This window comes from Aotus nancymaae, unplaced genomic scaffold (assembly GCF_030222135.1).
Source record: "Aotus nancymaae isolate 86718 unplaced genomic scaffold, 86718_ANA_hifiasm-v0.15.2.pri h1tg000046l, whole genome shotgun sequence".
Classification (NCBI taxonomy): Eukaryota; Metazoa; Chordata; class Mammalia; order Primates; family Aotidae; genus Aotus; species Aotus nancymaae.
The window spans coordinates 12,190,144-12,211,774 of NW_026988460.1; the positions used below are offsets into that span (position 1 = coordinate 12,190,144).

The 21,631-nt window shown below is 36.6% G+C and overlaps 1 protein-coding gene across 9 annotated transcripts in view; it reads left to right on the plus strand.

The window, feature by feature from the left end:
* Window positions 1–21,631, plus strand: part of LOC105728198 (contactin-4) — a 973,166-nt gene that overhangs the window by 888,479 nt on the left and 63,056 nt on the right. For all 9 annotated transcript variants that reach the window (XM_064361938.1, XM_064361945.1, XM_064361939.1 and 6 more), the window contains one exon: window positions 8,432–8,559. In XM_064361938.1, the coding sequence (XP_064218008.1) occupies window positions 8,432–8,559 (128 nt within the window). The remainder of the gene's footprint in view (window positions 1–8,431; window positions 8,560–21,631) is intronic.

Here is a 21,631-nt window from a genome sequence, read left to right on the forward strand (position 1 = left end):
ATATCTCTTGAAGCAGTCTCCTGGCAGGAGGGAGTTTTGTAAAATTGAGACAGCCTCCTGGTAGGTGAGTTTCTTTCTGGAGTGCCTAAGCACAGTTAGATGAACTTGCCCTGTAGGGAGTGTCTGATGAAAGGGAGGTAAAAGGCTATATTTGCATTTCTAAAGGGCTAAGTAGGAAGTGGGGAACAAGGGGAATGAGAAAAGAAAAGAGAGAGAGAAAAAGAATTAAACCATCTTAGAAAAATGGAGCTACTTGGTGACCATAGCAATAATTATGTTAACTATGTTTGGGATTTTGTAATAAATTTTAGCTCTTCAGGAGTCTAGCATCCTTTGTAATGTGTATATCTGTTGTTTCACTTTCAGGCTTTCAATTTTCAAACATGTTTTCTGGAACTGATCATGTATAAAAGAGAGGAGAAGCCTCTTAAGGCCCTTTGAGATTTTGTTTAAATTGCACGTAATTTTAAGTGAGCTACTTTATTCTCAATCTAACAATAATAAAGATGATTTAAAATTTAACATAATAGTTTGTCACTTTGATGTATTTTGTTTGTTTGTTGAAAGGAAACGATCACTCCATAATTTATTTCTTTGCAGAAGGGGAGAAGCAGTTTTCTAAGTTGTATTCTAAAGGGATTTATTTCTAAGAAAGTATTTCAGTGTGACTTAAAGGCAAGCAAGAATATGCTGTTTCCCTCTCCTGCAGTTGGGCTTCCCGCTGAACTGCTCACAAAAATCACAGGTCTCCATTTTGGGATAATCTTCCTCTTTTGGGTGATAGAGTGAAGTTGGAAGCTTTTGTCATCTATTACTAAAGCCCCCAAAGAGAAAAGATCAGCATTTTTAAAGGTCCCGTGTCCCCAGACTGGTTTTGATTTACGGGACTGACAATGTCAGCTCTTCAATGGCTGCAACCCAGAGCCTCATATGAAGAAAGAGATTCAATTTATCTCATGAGTCCAGATTTGTTCCAATCCTCTGTGGATCCAAAATCTCCAAATGACAGTGAGGGAACAACTGCTTCTTTATGCTCTAGGTAATTTACTGTGTTGAGAATTAGGTGACCTCTTTTCATGTAGGGAAAATTAAGTCTTGTGTCACGTCTTTATTTTTACTACTTGCTGCTTTATCATCTTTGGCTTTTCTCTGATACCATCAATAATTTAAAAAAGGCCCACAGGTAGGTCAGGACTAACCTATTCTAAGCCAAGAACAGATTTACATTTTCAATTCTTTTTATCTTACTCCATCACTATTCATAAGTATTAGGAGGAGCTCAAAGTTCATTATCACCCTAATAGCTACACGTTAGTCAGTAGTCTAAATTGAGGAAACCAAGATGAGATGGATCACAAAGGAAACTTTGAAATCTCATCTGGAAACAAACATGAAAATAAAGCTATTAAGTGGCATTGTTGTCTGGGGTAATGCCCGAGGCTTGACATCTCATGCCAAGAAAATTAAGGACATGGACACACACAAGGAGTGAGTTTAGGAGCTGAAGTTTAATTAGCAAAAGAAAGAGAAGGGAGAACAGCTCCCTCTCTTTGGTTTGTGTTGGAGCGCACTGTATTTTATGGACAGGCTTGAGGAGGCGGTGTCTTATTTACATAGGGCCCAGAGATTGGTTAGACCAAGTGTGACGTTTACATAACTCGTGGGGAAGCGGTTATGCAAATAGGGCGTTTGCCTGGCCAGCCCCATGCCGTCTGCTTCTTGCTATACACGTGGCTAGCAAAGAGGAAGAAAGATGGGGCCACTATTTTAAACATGCCTAGTCCTAGGTAGCCTTTTCCTATTGGTACAACTGCCGGTATTTACCCATGCAAGCTTCCAGCTTGCTTGTCTATGTCTGCAGCTCGATTTTACAAGCTGCTCTTTGTTAGAAAAGAAAATGATTTGAGGCTGCTTTTCATTAAAAGGAAAACCTTACTGAGAACTACCGTACCCTCACTATCTGCCTAAATAATTTCTTCTTAACTTCTATATCACTATCCTTGGACTAGATTTAGGTACTATATTCATGAAAATAATGAATGTAATATTAGTGGAAAAACGCTTTTTGCAAGTTGATAGAGGATCCAAATTGAAAGGAAGAAAATATCTAAGAATTTATATTTTTATTTCAAAATTTCCTTGAGCTAGCCAAATTTGTACCCCAAGGCCAAATGCTAGCCTTATAGCTTATTTCTGGCTTATAAAAAATCCCATAAAACATTGGCTGGTGTAGTGGCTCACAGCTGTAATCCGAGCACTTTGGAAGCTAAGGTGCTCAGATCACTTGAGGTCAAGAGTTTGAGACCAGCCTGGCCTACATGGTGAAACTCTGTCTCTACTAAAAATGTAAAATATTAGCTAGACGTGGTGGTGCACACCTGTAATCCCAGCTACTAGGGAGGCTGAAGCAAGAGAATCGCATGTATCTAGGAGGTGGAGGTTACAGTGAGCCGAGATTGTGCCACTACACTCCAGACTGGATAACACAGCAAGACTCTGTCTCAAAAAAAAAAAAAAAAAAAAAAAAAAAATCCCATAAAACACATTAAAAGCAACAGGTCAAATTGTATACTTAGCCTTCATGCAGAAAGATAAAACCAAAATTATATGATACAGCTGTGTATAAAGAAATATCAAGTACATTTTTTTCATATTCAGATTGGTGTGGTTATTCTTCCATTATAGATAGCATTCATCAATCTTCTACCAAAAAGTTCTATCGAGGCAGTTATCACAGAATCATCTGCAGAATCCATTCCCTCCGTTCCACTTTTACTACCACTGTCACCTGAACAAGGTCAATAATTTCTTTAAAAGATTGCACTCTTCCTGTTGTAAAAGCTGATAACTCAATTTCTAATATTTTAAATCATTGGCTTATGTAACTGGGGCATCCAAGGGGTTGAATTCCACCATGGACAGAAATGGGCTCAAAAATGTCATAAGGTCTCTGCTTCTCTTTTTCTCTGTCTTTTGGGCTCTGTTTGTCTTTGCTTAGCTTCCTTAAGGCATGCTTTCTCTATATGGTAGGCAAAATGATTGCCAACAATTCTAGATTCCCATCTTTCAAATTTAGCAATTTCAGCAGAAAGAGATTGTTTTCTCAAAGAGCTTCTGGTTTTGATGGCATGCCTCTACACCAATCACTATAGACAAGAAAATAGGGTCTCCTGACTGACCAGCTCTAATTCCCTGTGCATCTTTATAGCTAGATAGTCTGTGAAACAGCTTTCCCATTGAAAAAAGTAATGCTCCTTTTACTGTGTACTTATAGAATGTGTATGTTATCATATATAATGCATTGGCATTATTTCTAGATATATAATCATCTAAACTCATGATTTATTATGAGCTTCTTGAGAACAGAAACAATAATTTTCCCATCACTAAAAAATAGCACAAGGCCTAATATAGAGGAAATATTTAGTAAATAACTATGAATGAATGAGTTCAATATATCATCCCGCTTCTGTGTCTATTTGGTGTCACCCGTGTGCTTTGTGAGGCACAATAATGTGTTGTAGAACTTCAGAGTGGCAGAACTACTCAGCATTTGTCTTAGCCTTAACACAATCCTTTGCAATTGCTTGAAACAATTACAGAGCATTTGTAATCTGGGTCCAGGAAGGCACAGAGCTTCACTTAATAGAACATGTGGCTAACTCTGGTCTATTGATGAGGGTCTCACTGACATATGCCCAGGCACCTGTCTTGCCTGGTGCATTTTACGTGTCAGGAATTGTTCTAAGCACTGTGCATCTTTACAACAACTCTATGAGATATATATAGTTACTTTTATCCCATTTTCACAAATAAGGAAAATTAAGTACAGAGTTTAACTTTCCCAAAGTCACACAGCTCCTAAGTAATAGAAGCATGATTTGAGCCTAGACAGTTTAGTTGCAGAGTTTATGTTGTTAGTTACTACACTATACTGCTATATAAAAAAGTTGTTGAGTTTCTCAAAAGAATAGTTTACCAAACTTCATATTACTCCCACATTTGGATAATAGGAAGAATAAATAATCACAGCAATATGATGGAATCTAATGAAGGCTACTGAAAGTTACCCCTTCTACAGATAATCTCCCTCACTGTCCTCTCATCTGTAATTCTAGCAGTAGGGTCTTCCTTATTTTACTTACCTGTTTGCAAATAACATTTGGAGAGTTAAGACCATAAACCAATATCAGGCACTGAAATCTTTAAAATGAATAGTAAATATTTTATATCATGAGGCCCATAGGAAATTGGATAGGGAATCTCTAAGGACAAGGGGGAAAGAGAGCCTTGTACTAAGACTGTTAAAAGCTAGCTGGGTTTTATGCAATACAGATACCAAAAGTAGGAAGCAGGAATGGTAATGATGGTGGGGAAAACATTTGAAGAGTGTAGAGCACTTTAAGTTAAAGGAGCTTTTCAAGTATCTTATCTCATTATAGAAGAAGGGATTTAAAAAACTGAATTAGAGTGTATCTTTGGCAATATCTGGAGACATTTTTGATTGTCATGACTTAGGGAAGGGTTAGAGATACAGGAATCCAGTGGGCAGAGGCCAGGCATGCTGCCCAGCATTCTCCCCAGGACAAAGAATTGCTCAGTCCAAAATGTCGTCAGTGCCAAGGTTGGGAAACTCTGTCTCAGAGCTTGCATAAGTAACCTGGCTATGCCATATACTTGACAAGTCTCAGAGTCAAGGCTAGAACCCAAGTCATCTGATGACAAACCTTTACTCGTTTCCGTATTCATGGCTTTCAGCAAGTTAGAGTTTGATACAGGCGATGGCTTTAGGTTTTGGGAATGATCATGATACTATTTTTAATGGTATAAGTTATTAATGGGTGTTTTTGCTTTGAAAGTCATCTTACCCCTCAGAATGTTTAATATGTTCCAGGCCAGTGTTACCTGACGGAAGATAAGTCCATAAGTAAAACACAAATGTCACCTTACATATTGAATTCTCATATGCTAACATTTCACAATTTCTAGCAAATTATTTTATAAATGGAATGTAACTAACTCCTTTAAAGCTATTTTTGCTATTATTGAGGTAATTAAGATTTGTTCACCACTCTGTTTTTGTCAGTGCATCTGCTCATTGCCAAATGAGGTATCAGATGGTCTTTATTGAGCAACTGTTATGTGTGTATCTGTGATATAAATGAACAAAAGGCCTCTTGTCTGTCTTTTTTTTTTTTTTTTTTTGCCAGAGCTTTGATTTGGCTTATGCTAAATAATTTTTCTAAACTGTAGCTTTGAGACATTTTACTATAAGAAGTTGGTAGTCATATACGTAAACTAATAAGAACTTAAAATTCATCATACATGTACTTAATTTTAACCTTAATCTTCTAGTAAATGTTTAGCTTCATAGATTTTGGCTGCTATGTAAGAACATTTTCCTTTACCTGAGTGATTAAGGGAGTAATTTGTTGATGAGCATCTCTTATTCTTTCTTTATTGGCAGGAGGACTTGCACATCTGCTTCTCATTTTGTCACTTTGGATTCAGACATCTCTGTAGCCATCACCGAGGGCGGATTTCAGTAGACTTTGAAAAACAGGGATGTTTTACCTGAGGCTCTTATGCTTCCTGGTTTGCAAAACATAGTGACCCACAAATCCCTCAGCAGCAATGGTCAGCCTAGGAGTTAGCACCTCACTGGCCAAGGCTCCAGCTCAGCTCTCTTGCCTCCACCAGGGGCATGGCTTACCCCAGCCCAAAGGCCAAGGCCTCCCATGCCAGAGCTCTACCAAAAAGCAACATAGGTACTGCCAGCCACTACAAACTGCCCAACCACAGGTGCCCTCGTGCCTTGTCTGCATCTTGTACCTTGATTAGGGATGACTCAGTTAATTGGTATATTGATTTCAGATTGTTAGAAATAACAGTCAAAATATAAAAAGAAGACTTATTTAATTACTATGTTAAAAGAAAATATATTAAAAGGATATTATGCAATTTTGCCTATATATACAAATGACTAAGAGAACACAATTTTTTTTCTTTTTTTTTTTTTTTTTGTTTGAGACAGAGTCTCACACTGTCTCCTAGGCTGGAGTGTAGTGGTGCAATCTTGGCTCACTGCAACCTCTACCTCCTATATTCAAGTGATCCTCCCAACTCAGTCCCTCCAAGTAGTTGGGACTATAGGCGCAAGCCACCACGCCTGGCTAATTTTGTATTTTTTGTACAGACAGGGTTTTGCCATGTTGCCCAGGCTGGTCTTGAACTCCTGAGCTCAAGTGATCCTCCCACCTCAGCCCCCGAAAGTGCTAGAATTACAGGCGTAAGCCACCACACCCAGCCTAGTGAACACAGTTTTAAAGATGAAAGAGAACAACTGCCTAATAAATATCAGGAAACATCTAGGAATCTTACTGATCCTGTCTTATCTAATTCTTGCTATCAATCTGTAAGATGGACATGGTTACTTATATTTTATGGAAGAGGAAGTAAAAACTGAGAAAGTGAAGCAAGTTGCCTTTAGTCCGTACAGCTAGAACCGACAACACTGGAATGTGAACTCCCAATCCTTTGATTCCAAAATTCTTTTTAGAGTTCTTCCACCTTCATACGCTCTCATCAGCCTGACTCATAGATCTGGACCGGGTCCTCAGGAAGACTATAGCTTCTCCATCCATAAGAGCCTTCACAAATGTACATGCAGCCTTTGCAAATCCATGCATTTACACCTTCACCTGTGTTTTTAAAACGTGTACTGAAAAGTTCTATGAAGTGAGGCTTTGCCCATCATAGCCCCCTTGTTTCAGATATTTGAAAGGACTCTGTTAAGTCTAGCACTAGTGCCAAGTGGTTCAGCCACTCTGAATTCCTACAGCATATTATCAATTTTTCCTTTAGGGTATTTATTTATTCACTTATTCACTCAGCCACTTAAATATTTCTAGTATCTACTACATGCCATCCTGTGTACTAGACCCAGGAGGTTCAGTCCTAAGACAAACACCATCCATGCCCTCAGAGACGGTACCATTCTATGCAATAAGACAACGAACAAGCAAACAAAATTTCCAGATTGAATTTAGTGGGAAGAAATAAAGTGGCTGCATGAAAACAGGGAGACAGGGAGACATGGAGACCCACTTTAAACAGTGAGTTGGGAAAGATCTATAAGGAAAAGCTACCTGTACACTGAGATCCTGAAGGTGAGAAGGTGACAGCTATGTCCAGATCCAGGGAAGTGATGTTCAAAGCAGTCAGAACAGCAAGTGCAAAGGACCTGAAGTGAGAAGCATTTCAGATACTCTAGTAACATGCAGAACAGCACTGTGACTAGAGTTCATTGAACAGTAGAAGTAATAGAACAAAATAGTAAGCAAGAGAGGCTTTTTAAAAAGCTAGATCCATTAGGCTTTACAATAAGGCTCTAATAAGAAATTTAATCAGAATGCAGTGGCAGAGCCAAGGATGTAGCTTTAAGCCAGGAGAGTGATATAATCTGATTTAAATCTAAAAAGATCATCTGGTCACTGACTGAAGAATAAATTTGAGTGACAAGAGTAGAAATAGGCAGACCAATTAGGAGGCTGTTTTGATAGACTAGGTGGGAAGGAGGGAGTGGAAGAGATGGAAAGATGTGGGCAGATTTGAAATATAAGAGAAATTTAATAGACATTTACCTTGAATGAGCTATTTGTGTACGTTTTTTATTTCTCTGACAAGCCTCTAAGCCAAGCTGTCTGTCTTATTCATCTTTGTATTTTCCTACTTCTCTTCTGGTAGTCATGTTGAAAATAGAGTTCTTTAAAATCCTTCCTCTTCCAGATTTTGCATCTGTCAACAAAAACATTTTCTTCCCTGCAGAAAGTAGATGTCTGACCCTATTTGTGGGGCCTGACGTTTGCCATCCACATTTGCTATTCTGCCAAAGTCACACTGAGTTGTGGAATATTTTAATTTTTTAAGTTCAGTTTTTACGTCTCATTAAAACTGTATTGGCTGACATATTTTGGAAATAAATATGCTTAATAATACCTCATTTAATTTAAGCCTCTCATTTAGAAAAAAATACTTTCGATGGAAATGCTTAAATTGATTAATCAAGGGATTTTTTTCTTATTCCTCATTAGCAGTTATAAAACTAATGGTGATCTACCATAAGCCTTCCCTTTGCCTAATGTGGTTAGAGCTATGAAAGAGAAATTGTCACAATCTATCTAATATTTATAATGGTTATTCCAAATGACTATTGAGACCATTTTAACAAGAAAAATATTAAAAACACTAAACAAGTCACATATCTCAATTATATTTATGTGTATTGGACAAATATCCTAAATAAAGATGAGGCTGTCAAATAATGTAGCAATGATTTATGGTTTGAAAGATGACAGAATGACAGAAATAATTTGCAATAAGTCATATGAGATAAATTTCACCATTTTTGGTTCATTTGCTTTGATTTCAGAATTACCATTTCTGAAGATGGAAACCTCAGAATCATCAACGTTACTAAATCAGACGCTGGGAGTTATACCTGTATAGCCACTAACCATTTTGGAACTGCTAGCAGTACTGGAAACTTGGTAGTGAAAGGTAATGGCTAACCCAAAGAATTCATATGTTAATATATGTGTTCTCACGTCTAATAATGTAATCTGTAGAAGTGGCATCATTCATTTTAATAGGTACAGATATCACTGTGTTGCTAAATTAATTCATCACAGCAAACATGATATGATTAATAATTCTTAGAAAACTCCTGGTAATGAATATGATTGAAAGGCTATCTTATTTCAGAATAATCCAATACAATTTTGAGAATTATAGCTATTGTATCTATTATAGTATTATAACTAATGTTATCTTCAATCCTTTAATTAAATTTCTTTCAAGTCTCTATAGATTTGAAATTCATGTCTAGGAACACTATGCCAACAAATTAAAAACTCAAGACTCATGTACTATTTTTAGCAAACATTGTTTAAACAATGACTTTGGTAATTTTTAAGATAGCTGTCCCTTTTATTCAGAGATATGGATATGACTTATTATACTAATAAAAGGTTTTCATCACCTCTGTGCTTTGCCTTAGTCACTCAGCCAACCTTGTTGGTTTTAAGGAAATAAAATTCCCATATACCATGGCCTTGGTACTTTATAGTTTTTGTAACAGAAAGTCCTTTAAGCTCTTAGCAAAGCACATGAGTGAAACTATTTCAATATCAGCTTCATGTCACGGGCTGAAAGTGCTAAGTAACAATTGAAAAGAAGGAGATCTTAATTTATATTTCATTTGCATTTCCTTCAATTTATATATTGCCCTGTCATTGGATTTTTGAGTTGAAGGGATCTTGGCAATAATTTGACTGAAGAAGATGAGGCTCAGGTTGGTGGTTCTCTTAAGGTCATGAGTAGCAGAAGGAGACCCAAACCCGGATCCTGATTCTGAGTTCTCCTTGGTTATTTTTGCCTCAACAGGAGATGTTTTTACCCATTCTTCCTGTTCCTGAGTAATTTATAAGATAAGTCATATCATATTTTTCCTTCTTGCCCATTTGTAGCTCCGTTTGTGAAGGTAGATGAAGGCAAATAACTTTTATTTTTTTTTTTTGAAGAGGATCTAAATGTACTGCTTTACAGAAAAGAGTGGATTTTATGAGGAACGAGCAAACACATGTATTTTTTAAAAATTTCCTTCACTTTAATTTAAAGAAGAAACTAAAAATTACCTAATTATGTATTTTAGGGTCATAGGAAGTTGGAAATGTACTACTATTTCAGGAAGTCTTTTTATCATTAACTGTGCAAATAGAAAATTGGAAGTCCAAGAGTTAGAACTAAATATATGTTTAGATTGATTCCAACTATTTCGGTCTGTTTGTTACTTCCTCAGAGCACTAGCATCAGTGTATGACTGACTGCTTGTTCAATCTGTTTCAGAGGCAAAGGAAAAAGACGTTAGATAATATTTGTAAAGCACAATTCTAGCTAGACGTCTTTGCTAATGTATGACTATCTCTGCTAAAGGAAGCTTAGTGATCATTTAGGACCAAGAGAGACCTCAGTGTTTCAGTGCTGGTTAGACACAGAGCTAGGATCTGTTATAGATTATTTGTGAGTTATGAAGATATAAGAGAATATTAGGGCAACATCTTAAATCGTAGTAAAAGGCAGAGATTCAAGACAGAGTGATCTGGGTTTGAATCTCATTTCTGCCACTTACTAGCTCTTAGACAAGATAATTAGCCTATGTGGGGATAATAGCAGTGCCAGCCTCATGGAGTTGCTTTGATAACTGTGAAAATCCATGTTAAGTGATTAGCGTGGTGCCTGACTTCTAGGAAGTATTAGTAGTTGTTCTGTTTATAAACATATTTTCATAAAATGAGATTGTTTTGATGACTGTGGAAATCCATGCTAAGTGATTAACAGGGTAGCTGGCACCTAAGAAATATTAATATTTGCTTTGTTGTTTATATATTTTTAAATGTATACATGTATTCTAAATCATGTTGAAGTGAACATTTATGACATTTCCACCCCAACAGAATAATTAGCAAAAAGAAGTGAGCCTATAATAAAGAAATGACTAAGAGTATGAAAGATTAGAAACAGCTAAGCAGAGAAACCATATATATATTGCGTCTCATATTGTTAAAAGTAAGGTATTTTCACAGGTAGGAACAAGGTATGTTCTGTATTTTATTATCCTCCTTCTTGTGAGTATTGGCTTCCTTGACTTTCCCAAGAGTTGGCAGAAAGGAGAGGCCTTTATTTCTCATCAGGGTTTGCATCCCAGTGATACCTCAAGCCCCAGGACAAAACCATTCCCAACCAACTGTGCAGTTCCCTGATGCTCATCTTACACTGAATCATGGTGCAAAACCTACAAATATATCAGGGATGAAATATGTTATGGTTGCCTCATTTTTGTGTGGATATAAGTATTGCTGAGATAGTAACTTTTACCTATTCTAACAAACAAAATAATTTATTTCTTGCCTTCTAGTAAAATGTGAACAGCTATTCACCCAAGTAAGTATAGGATATAGTTTTAGGCAGTTTATAGTTTCAGTTTTTTTAATTTTGGTAACTATTTGTTTCTTTCAAGGTATATTAGGAAAACACTAGTTTTTCATTAACTGCAGTGATAATCTTGCAAAATAAATTTAAGAAGTGAGTCAGTACGAAGAAAAGTACTAAATATGCATTGTTACAGGAGGACATGCAAAAAATTATGAAGATGGTATATGTGAATGTCTAAAACTAGGAAACATGACTTGAGGACAATTTCCAGGAGAGTTTTAGTGGACTTGCAGGTGCAGAATTAGTATGTCCTGCCTCTGCTAGCCACATGATTTGCTGAAACATGAGGGACACTTTAAAAACTGAAATTTCCTAATAGATGAGAGTAAGAGGAAGGACTGAGGCAGGAAGAGCCTGACCCAGTACAAAAAGAGGAAGTCAGGGATGTGTTAAGGATGAGGTTAAGAGATGATGTGTGCAGGTAGCTTGATTGACAGGTAGAATTCATGTGTTTCCAAGCAGAGTTCTTTCTGGTAGTGGCTCCTGGTTCTGAGCTGCAGTCAGTTTCTCCACAGAGGTCCTCCGATTCTTATATTCTATTTCTAGGTGAGGTGGGGGAATAAAGCTTTATTTGGCCAATATGTTCACAGGAGTTAACAATCTTGTTACTTCAGAAGAGATTTGAAAGATCATTTTATCTCCCAGTGTGGTTGGTTCTGACTCCCATTAGTATTAATGGGAAGTACGTGTGTCTGCAGAGGGGACATCCACACTGCTAGAGACATTAACATAAACTGAGAAATATAATTTAGAAATCTGCCCCATAAAGCACGATATAGGCAGAGAAAACCATTCTGAACTCTGCATGAACCATGCCAAGTCCTGAATCCCACATCAAAATGCTTGAGCCCTGCACCTTTAATGCAAATGTAACAGCTTAGCCTGAAATATAACTGAGTGCTATATTTTAATTCAATTTTGAGATCTACAAAGGGACTCATTTATCAGAGAAGGTGTTCTCTAACCTTAAAATGTGCTTGTATTCATTCCGATCTCCTCATGTGTCTGGGATTAAAACACGGTGAAGGTCAGGCATCAGAACACATATTTTCTAACCTTTTTACAACAGTTCTATCATTAACCATGCTTTTCAAATCCAGTTCTCTTTCTCCCTACCCCTGCCCCCATGTTTTGGAGAGAGGCTGAAGATAGTGTCAAACACGGGGTCAGCAAGTAAGGGAGGAGAGGGAGGGGACACATCTACTGCACCAGATACAGGAGGTTTAGAATAAACCTCTGACAAGCAATCATCACATGGATAAATATTCAGATTCTGCATGAGCAGGCTCTCAAACTGCAGAATTCTGACAGGTGCCCAGAGGGCTCTTAATTATCACCCCATCATCTAAATTCCTAAATTTTTACTGATTTTATTTTTCAGGCTAGTTATAATATATTTGGGATTTGGTTTGCTGTTTCATTCTAAGCAAGAACAGTTCTTAAGTCAAACCCTCATATCCTAACAGAAAGCACGATGTTTGACCTTTAAACAAAAATGTGCTTTTGTGATCATTGACATCATTAAGAACTATATGGAGGGTAGGGTACATTTATATGCAGTGTTGTACTTACTAAATCATGTTTATCTCTCAGCAGAGTTAAAGGGATGGGGGAGGATTTTGCATGATGCTGTGTCTCTGCTATACAGCTTTCATATGACAGATATTTTTAAGTAGCAGGCCTAGAGAAGCGCAACTTAGAGTATTTGTTTGGATGTAGTTCAACAAGATAACTATGGAAATAGCAATCCTCACTCCTGCCGATCATCTCCACAACTCAAAGTGAAATGTAGGGCATGAAGCTATGGATGCTCTTACCATAGTCATCTTGCTGAACTACATCCAAACGGAACTTGAGCAATTTTGCAATTGGTAGTTACAGACTACACTTTGGGAAACACTGTCCTACACCAAAGAACTTTGTACGTGCATGCCACCTAGCAAGTGAAAGTTCATTCAATAGAGTGCATATTAGAAATGCAGATCTCCTGGGTCTCACTCCTAGCCTAACAAATCTAACTCCCCAGGGAGGCCTGGAAAAGCCTACATTTAAAATAAATACCCTAGTTGATCCTTACACGCACCAGAGTTTGAGAACATTGCATTTTCAGGGGGTTCAAACTATGCCCTGCGGGCCAAGTCCATACCTGTTTTGTATACCCCAGAGGCTAAGCATGATTTTCACATGTATAGCTGTTTGGGAAAAAAAAAAAAATCAAAAGAACAATAATATTTTTGAACATGTGAAGCTTTTATAAAATCATGTTTTAGTGTCCATAAATAAAGTTTTGTTGTTACACAGCCATGTCATTTTTTTACATATTAACTAAGGTTGCTTTTGCCTTACAACAGCAAAGTTGAGTAGTTATGACAGAGACTATATAATATCTAAGTACTTATATAATATCCTCAACTTTGGCACTTCTGCAGAACCTTAAATATTTACTATTAAGTCCTTCACAGAAAAAATAAATTACTTATCCTTTCTTCTGATAACTTTTTCTCTTCCTCAGATCTTCAAAATTCTGTCCAAGGTGTAGTCTGGCCAGGCTATACACAACTTTTCTTATACCCCTTGGTGATATTGCATGCTGGACATTTCCACATGTCCTTGAGTCTGATTAGTAACTGGAATTGGTAGGGAGGTTTCTTTCCCAGGACCTTAACCCCACCCCAGTATTCAAAGGGTTGACTTTAGAACTTGGATACAAGTTGAAAATCCAGAGGAGATGTAATACATTATTGATTGAGAGGGAGGAGGAAAATTACTTGGCAGACACTGTAAAAATTACTCAATTTGATTCTCCAGCATGAGGGGAGGATTCACACAGCTGGAACCAGAATAGTAGGCTAAGAAGACCTAAAGTAGGAAGGATATCACCTGGTGTTTTTTTTTAAAACACTACTCACTTCCTAAACCTCCCACTGTCACCAACCTAAATCAGCTGAACTGTTCCACCTTTACCTCATAATTCTCAGTCTGCGTGTTCTTTATCTAATAGAATTTTTTTTCTTATTTTGAAATTGACTATATAGAGTTTTACCCTAATTTCATCTGGATTTTAACAATGTTCTCTTGGCTTTTCTTTTTTTCTTTTCTTTTTTTTTTTTTTTTGAGATAGTGTCCTATTTTGTCACCCAGGCTGGAGTGCTGTGGCACAACCTCAGCTCACTGCAGCCTCTGCATCCCAGGTTCAAGGGATTCTTCTGCCTTAGCCTCTCAAGTAGCTAGGACTACAGATGTGCGCCACCACACCCAGCTAATTTTTGTATGTTTTTTAGGAGAGATGGGGTTTTACCATATTAGCCAGGCTGGTCTTGAACTCCTGACCTTGTGATCTGCCTGCCTTGGCCTCCCAAAGTGCTTGGATTACAGGTGTGAGCCACTGTACTCGGCCCTTTTGTCTTTTCTGTTTATTTAAATTTCTAAATTCAGAGCATAGAATTATTTTTATAATAAGAAAAAATAAATGTATACTTTAAATCGCTTTAATAGAAAAGAAGTCTTTAGTAGAAATTAACTAAGATCACACATACAACTAACAAGAAATTATTTTGTATTTTCATTCATCAGCCCTGCAAACTGAAGATGTTCCTGTGGTTTACTGAACATTTAATGGATTTCTTTATTTTCAGAAAGAGTGCATGTTGTTCCTCCCATAGAAAGTTTATTTATGTTTAAATTAACAGATTTCTTCATTTAAACCAGCACCAAAGAGCATCCACAGCATTACTACTGCACACTATATAAAATTCTTCTATTTTAACTGTAGGACATTGAGAAATATCAACCTTTCCATGCATACCATAATAGATGGAATAAAGTAGAGCCTTTTCATTTGGAACTTTTTTTTGCAAGTGAGTTTGAAGCAGCCCACATGTTCTGTGCAAAATTATTCAAGGCTTTATCCAGATTTGACAGGGCATCAATCAGAAATCAGTATCATACAATGACATTTGGCTGCTAACACACAACAAAAGCTTTTAACATTGGTCCCTTATAACTGAATACATTTCAACCTAATTAGATGTCTTCCACTGGAACCAATTATTTCTAGATGATAATTAAGGGTATTTCTAATAGGATTAACACAAATTCTGACCCTAGGCATCTAGAGTAGGAAGGAAAAGTTTGTCATTAGAAGCGCTAAATGCTAATTATCGTAGTTCCCTCAGTAGAACAACATCTGGCCAGAACATTTCAATACTAGATCCTGTTAGATCTGAGATCTGTCACCCTGGAGTTGATACCAGCTAAGGTAGGAGAATCTTAAAAGAAGGGTAGGTAATTGTGCCTCTTGTTCTTCCTGTGTTCACAAAGCATGACATAACCTGGAAATCTGATGAAACTGGGAGTGATTATTTCCTTTGACATTCTTGTGGACATGTCTGAGAGCCACGTAGACTTAGCAAATAATATGCCTTTGGCAATATCAATCCGAATAGAATGATTCCCCTTTTGTCCAAATCTCTCTGTAAAACCTTCTCTTCTTTTGTAATGCTGATTGCATACCATGACAGTCTGCCCTGACTCCAGCCTGCCCATCACTTCTTCATCCTTAGTATAGAGGGAAGATATAATTCTTAGTTGTTACATTTCTCTATGCCAACTGTCCTTTCATAGCAAAGCCTCTATGCTGAAGGCAGGCTCGCATTTTCGCTTTTGGCATAAAAGACACTCTGTGGGCCAAGAAGCTGTGCAGAAACATCACCTCATTAATAATCAAGGAAAGCCAATGTAAGCATCAGTGTGGTATGATGTTTTTACATTTGAGATTGGCAACAGAGAAACCTCTAACAGTACCTTTTGTTAGTGACTATATGAGGAAAATGGTACTCACACATTCTGAGTAGGGATAGAAATTGGAATAGATACTGTGGAGATCAAGTAAAATTAAAAAAGTGCAATCTCCATGGCCCAGCAATTCCATTTCTGCGCATTTAACCTAGTGAGATTTACACATGTTGTTGTTTGTAATGGAAAAAAAAAAATACACAAGGAAATTAAAGAATAATACATATGGTATTTTATACCATATGTATTAAATGAAATGTATTAAATAAAATCATTTTATTTAATATATAGTCTGATTAAATATAAAATTAGTAATATAAAATAATAACATAATGTTTGAATACAGAATACACATGCGACATAAGCACTAACTCAGTATTTTGGGGGAGGATGCCTGGAGTGAGATTATGTGGAAAGACTTTAGCTGTATTGGTAATACCTGTTTGGGTAAATTTTAATATATATTCATGGAGGGAAAAAGACTGGAGGTACATGAAAATGCGTTAAAGCCTGCTAATTCTAGAAGAGGGAGTATGGGCACGTATTGGTAAATTTTTGTTGTGTTTTATCTGTAAAAATATTTCAAATTAAAAATAATATCTTAGGTCAGAATCCTACATGGTCAGGTATTGCAGGCAAAGTCATCCAGACAGTGGGTATTTTCTTTTAGTTCTCTCGCAGGTATTGTAGAAGCGATACCTTTTACCTGGTGATATTTAACCCATTCCATACAAATAATTTCTTTCTTAAAAAAAAAAAAAAACTCTCCTATAGAATGAACTAATGAATTCTTTTGTAATGAATGCTTACTAATCAGAATAAATAAAACAAACAAAAAAGGCAAATAGAATATGACTCTTTGGCTTCATTAAATGTGAAGCACATAATTAATTCCTTTTCCAGCAATTCAAAGAGACTTACGTTATACTGATTCAGTTTAATTGAACTTATTACCACAAGCAGATAATAAGAAGTATATTGAAGATATCCATCTGGCTTGCATTGAAAACCTCACATGTTTCATTCTTCATGGCTGTCATAGGCTATACTAATTGCCTCGTTTCAGCTCTTTTGCAATCAGTATGATTTAGCTATTAATGCGATAAAGTTCTTACTCAAGAGGAAGTTGATATTAAAAAGCATAGATCTCTCACCTACCTCTGCTACTACTTCTGAACACATCCTCAGCATTATTTAAGTTATATGTTTTTGAAATACATAAATAAAAATCTATCTTTTCCTCATGCACATCTTTTTAAAGTACATCTGTCATCTTGCCATAGAGCTATTCCTTTACTGAAGGAAACAAATGGTTTATGTTAAGCTTTTCAGTTCATTAAATGTTTACAGCTCAGTGTAGGTTGTTTTCAACCTATGGAGTCTTTAAAAATAATTTCCATAGCTGAAATGGAGTTTAAATGGCTAATTGTGTAATAAATAAAGAGAAAAGTATAATTAGGCACTTTTACCTTCCGTTTCTAAATATCTCAACTTCCTGTGGTTTGAGAATGATGCTTTGTCATGTAAGCTGGTTTTATGTGCACATGGTCTCTCAGAAGAAGAGAAGTTTGTGGTGTGTCTTTGTATATGTTTTAAATCATCTGTTTCCTTGTATGTTAGACGTGGTACCATGTCGGGGAGCCAACAGTTGGTCCCAAGTTTGAAAGGGAAAGCTTGGTCTCTTATAAGTCTTGAATCAGAAAGGAGATGTGTCAGAATAATTCATGAGTGAATCTCACCTTCCTTTCTTAGCATTTGTTTTCTGTGCCAGAGGCAGAAGAAGTATTACTCTCTCAAAGAAGCAGCCCCACCAAATCATGATTGAATTTCTCTGGCTGTCACAGGCAATCAGATTTAAGAAAACTGCCCAAAAGACTTTAGGCCTTTAGGTTAAATACACAATCTGACCAAGATGAAAGCAAGTTAATTAACATTTTCATCATCTCTCTCTGATTTACTGTAGAAGATCCATTTCTAAAAGGTGAAAATGGTTGTCTCTTTTATGTATCCATTTGAGGAGTTGAAAGTAGGTTCCTGGTTATGGGAGAGAAATTGTAAGCAGAACATTTAGAGTAACAGTGGCTTTTTTGTGTGGCCTTCTAGCAGGTCTATAATCAGTGTGCAAAAGTGCAAGACATAATTAAATGAAGATTAGCAACATTGCTTTGAAGATTTCCCAAACTGGAACACATGTCACCTGTCATTTTCTTAACTTTTTTCCCTTTTCTCTCTCTTCAAAAGTAGAACTACTTATAAATGTAAGTAACTTGGATTCCACCTAGAAGACAAGGATCTAAATGGTTAAATCAGAACCGCCTTCTCCTCCATGTATACTTTCATAAACATAGATGTATCTGCCTCCATTGGTTTTGTCCACAGCACAGGTAAAACACTGGTCACTGTGCAATTTGTACCAACACTTCTTCATGTGTAAGGCAAAGGAAATTAAATTATAATGACCAGTATAGTTGATGAGGGGACACTATGATGCATTCCAAATATGAAGGAATAATCTAAAGGTACGAAAGATGTAGCCGTCTCCATCCCTGGAGGCCATTGTGAGACATAGACCACAAGCATCAGAATCATGTAGGAGTTTTTAAATAAACGCATATTCCTGGGCCCTACCTCTGACCTGCAGAACCAGAATCTCCGGGGATGAGACCCAGGAATTTTCATTTTCAACAAGTTCTTCAGGAATGCCTACACCCAACAAAGCCTGCAAACTTAGGAGCTCAGCCTTTAGAAGTAGATACTGATAAACAAAGACACAGAGCTGTGTTCAGAGTATAGAAGGAACACAAAGGAAGGCATAACTAACTAAGAGGTAAAGGTGATAATTGAATGAGGAATTGAAGTATGAGTAAGAGTCTGCCAGATTAAAAAAAAATCAAGGTAATCCCAGGCAAAAGAAATTTATCTAATGGCCCCAAATACATGAAGGCTCCTAGCATATTCAGGGAAAGTACAGTGGAAAAGTGAGGGGAACATACCCATAGATGAGGCACTATTGCTCATATTTTAGGATTTGTAGAGAATAGGCAAACATTTTGACTCTCTTTTTAATGGAAATAAAACAGATTTTATGAACTGTAGCTAAGTGACATGACACTAACTTTAGTGGAAATTTTGCTTCTTCTAAGAAACTATAGAAGGAAAATTACCACCAGCATGCGATTTTTAAAAATTATGTGTTAATTATATTTTTATAGAAATATTAGGAAAAAGATAATCACATCATTCAGAGAGATCCATATAATTTTTTTTTACATTTTCTTCTAGAATTACATCCACACTGAATTCGATCTGTATCTACATCTGTATCTTGACTGTGTATGTATCTCTTCTCAGATCTGTAAATAAATATCCTTATCACAAAAAGATCATACTGTATACACTGTTTATAACTTCTTTTTTCATTAATATCTTTCTACCAGTATAGATTATTTTGAACAATAAATAAGGACTAGCCTGATTTCTTTGTGAATGTTTTTCTATCTCCTGCTAGTCTAAATAGCATCAGCAAAACAAAACAAAAATAACTACTCTTGTGATATCTATGTGGGCAAGATAGAGAGAGGAATCTGGAGCATGTTTAGGAGGATTGCTTCACATGTTTTACCCTGAAAGTGTTGATTGGGGGATTGTCTTAGTCCATTTGTGCTGCTATAATAAAATACCATAGACTGGGTAAATTGTGAACAATAGAAATTTCTTTCTTATGGCTCTTGGGGCTGGGAAGTCCAAGATCAAGGTGCTGGCAGGTTTGGGGTCTAGGGAGGGCCCAGTTTTCTGTTCCTTGATGGCACCTTGAAAACTGCATCCTCCAGAGGGGAGGAACCCTATGTCCTCACGTGGCAGAGAGGATGGAATAGAAAAAGAAAAACTGCCTACATGATGCATGATTCAGTCACCTCCTAAAAGCCATACTTCTTAGTAGTGTTGCATTAAGGATTATGTTTCAACATGAATTTTGGAAGGGATACAAACATTCAAACCATAGAAGGGATTAATGTCAATGGAGGAATGAAATCTCTAGCCATTTCTCTTCCCTTTCCTCAAACTTTTCTTATTGAACTTTCTTATCAGTTGACACATGACATTACTGATAACATGCTGAATACATTTTCTGATCACATGAATCATTAGGGAATAAATTAAATATTAAAATCAATATTCAAAATTACTTAAAAAGATAATTGTATGAACCAAATGTGACAAGATTCATCTTCATAGTAATGCATATAAAAATTTGCATTTTTCTTCAAAACTCAGGATGAGAGAGTCAAATTTTAGAGTCACTTTGTGTTATAGGTCTTAGATAACTATAACATCATTGATGAGTCAACAATATATATACTCTTTAAGAAAGCAAATTAAATCTAGAACATAATAGTCTCCAAAACAAGAGAGAGGAAATATAGGGATCTACTGATAAAAATACAAGTAGAAAAGGATTACTTTTATTTTAAGATAGACATTGAAATTTTAAATCACCTTAAAGAGTGACAAGTGGGATGATAGGAGGAACAGCTATAGAGACTGAGGCTGGGTAATCCAAGGAAGAGAAGCCTTATAGAGGGTGGGAAGGGAGGGGTGGTCAATGTTTTCAAACATTTAAAGAGATACCAAACTCTGTGTGACATTAGAGGGCAGTACCATAAGAGATGAGTGGGAACTATTAGAGCAGAGGATATTACTTAGGTTTGATAAAAGGAAAAATTTCAAATAATTAGGCCATTGGCCTATTATTGATGACACTCATTTCCAGACTAGACAAATACTCTAGGGAAATATTGCAGAAAGAATTCATGCATTAGATGCAAGTGTGTGGTTTGAGTAGCCTATAGGGTCATTTTCTATTATCTTAGCATTCTCAGGGCCTACCCTAAGTAAATGGTGACTCATATGTCCCGCCCAACTCTAAAATGTTATCGTTCTCTGACTTTATAGCTTTGAAAACTTACTTCTGCCCTAATGTGTTTCTACTCCAGAGCAAAAGAATGCTGCTAGGTGGAATTCTGTCACATTGACTTTGTTTTCTTATTGTAGAATCTTTCTTTTTTCTTTTCTTTTTTTTTTTTTCAGTGTAAATTCATCCATAATCAGGAATTTAGTATGGGGTGAAAAGGTTATTCTGCTAATTTTGAGTAATATATCCTCAAGTAATGTATTCTCAAAATAGAGTCCAATAAAAGTATCCCTTTTCTATGTAATCATATGTTGGGATTTGAAGGGGTTCAGTCTATAGTGCCCTATTCAGTGCCTGAGTTTTCAACCACTTGAGAAGTAAGTTGAGGTAGCTGGGCAGATGAAAATCAATTGTCAGCTTTGCTACTGATAACGGGGAATGTGGCTCAGGGACATAGCAATAGTGGGCTTCCTAACACTGAACTCCAAATTAAGGAGACTTACACCACTACACAACTTCAAGTCTCTCTCACTATAAAAGGAAAAATAAGGAGTGGAGGATGAACCCAATAGGTGTACATCTTTCACCCTTCCAGGAGAAAGAATGGCGCTGAGCCAAGAATTCCTCATTGTTTTCTCCCAGATTCATCATTGGATAAGGAGTGAGTAAGGAGAAAAAAAGGAGACAGGCATGTTGGGAAACATCGGGTGTGTTTAAATGTCAGCTATAGACCAAAGGTTACAAACTGGTAGCTCTCATGGCTAATTTGACTTGAACCCACAGACTTGTATTGTTTGGCTGTCAGAGTGTTTAAAGCTTTTGAATTGGATTGCCTTTAGACATGGGGCATATATTCTTTAAATTGACCCCAGA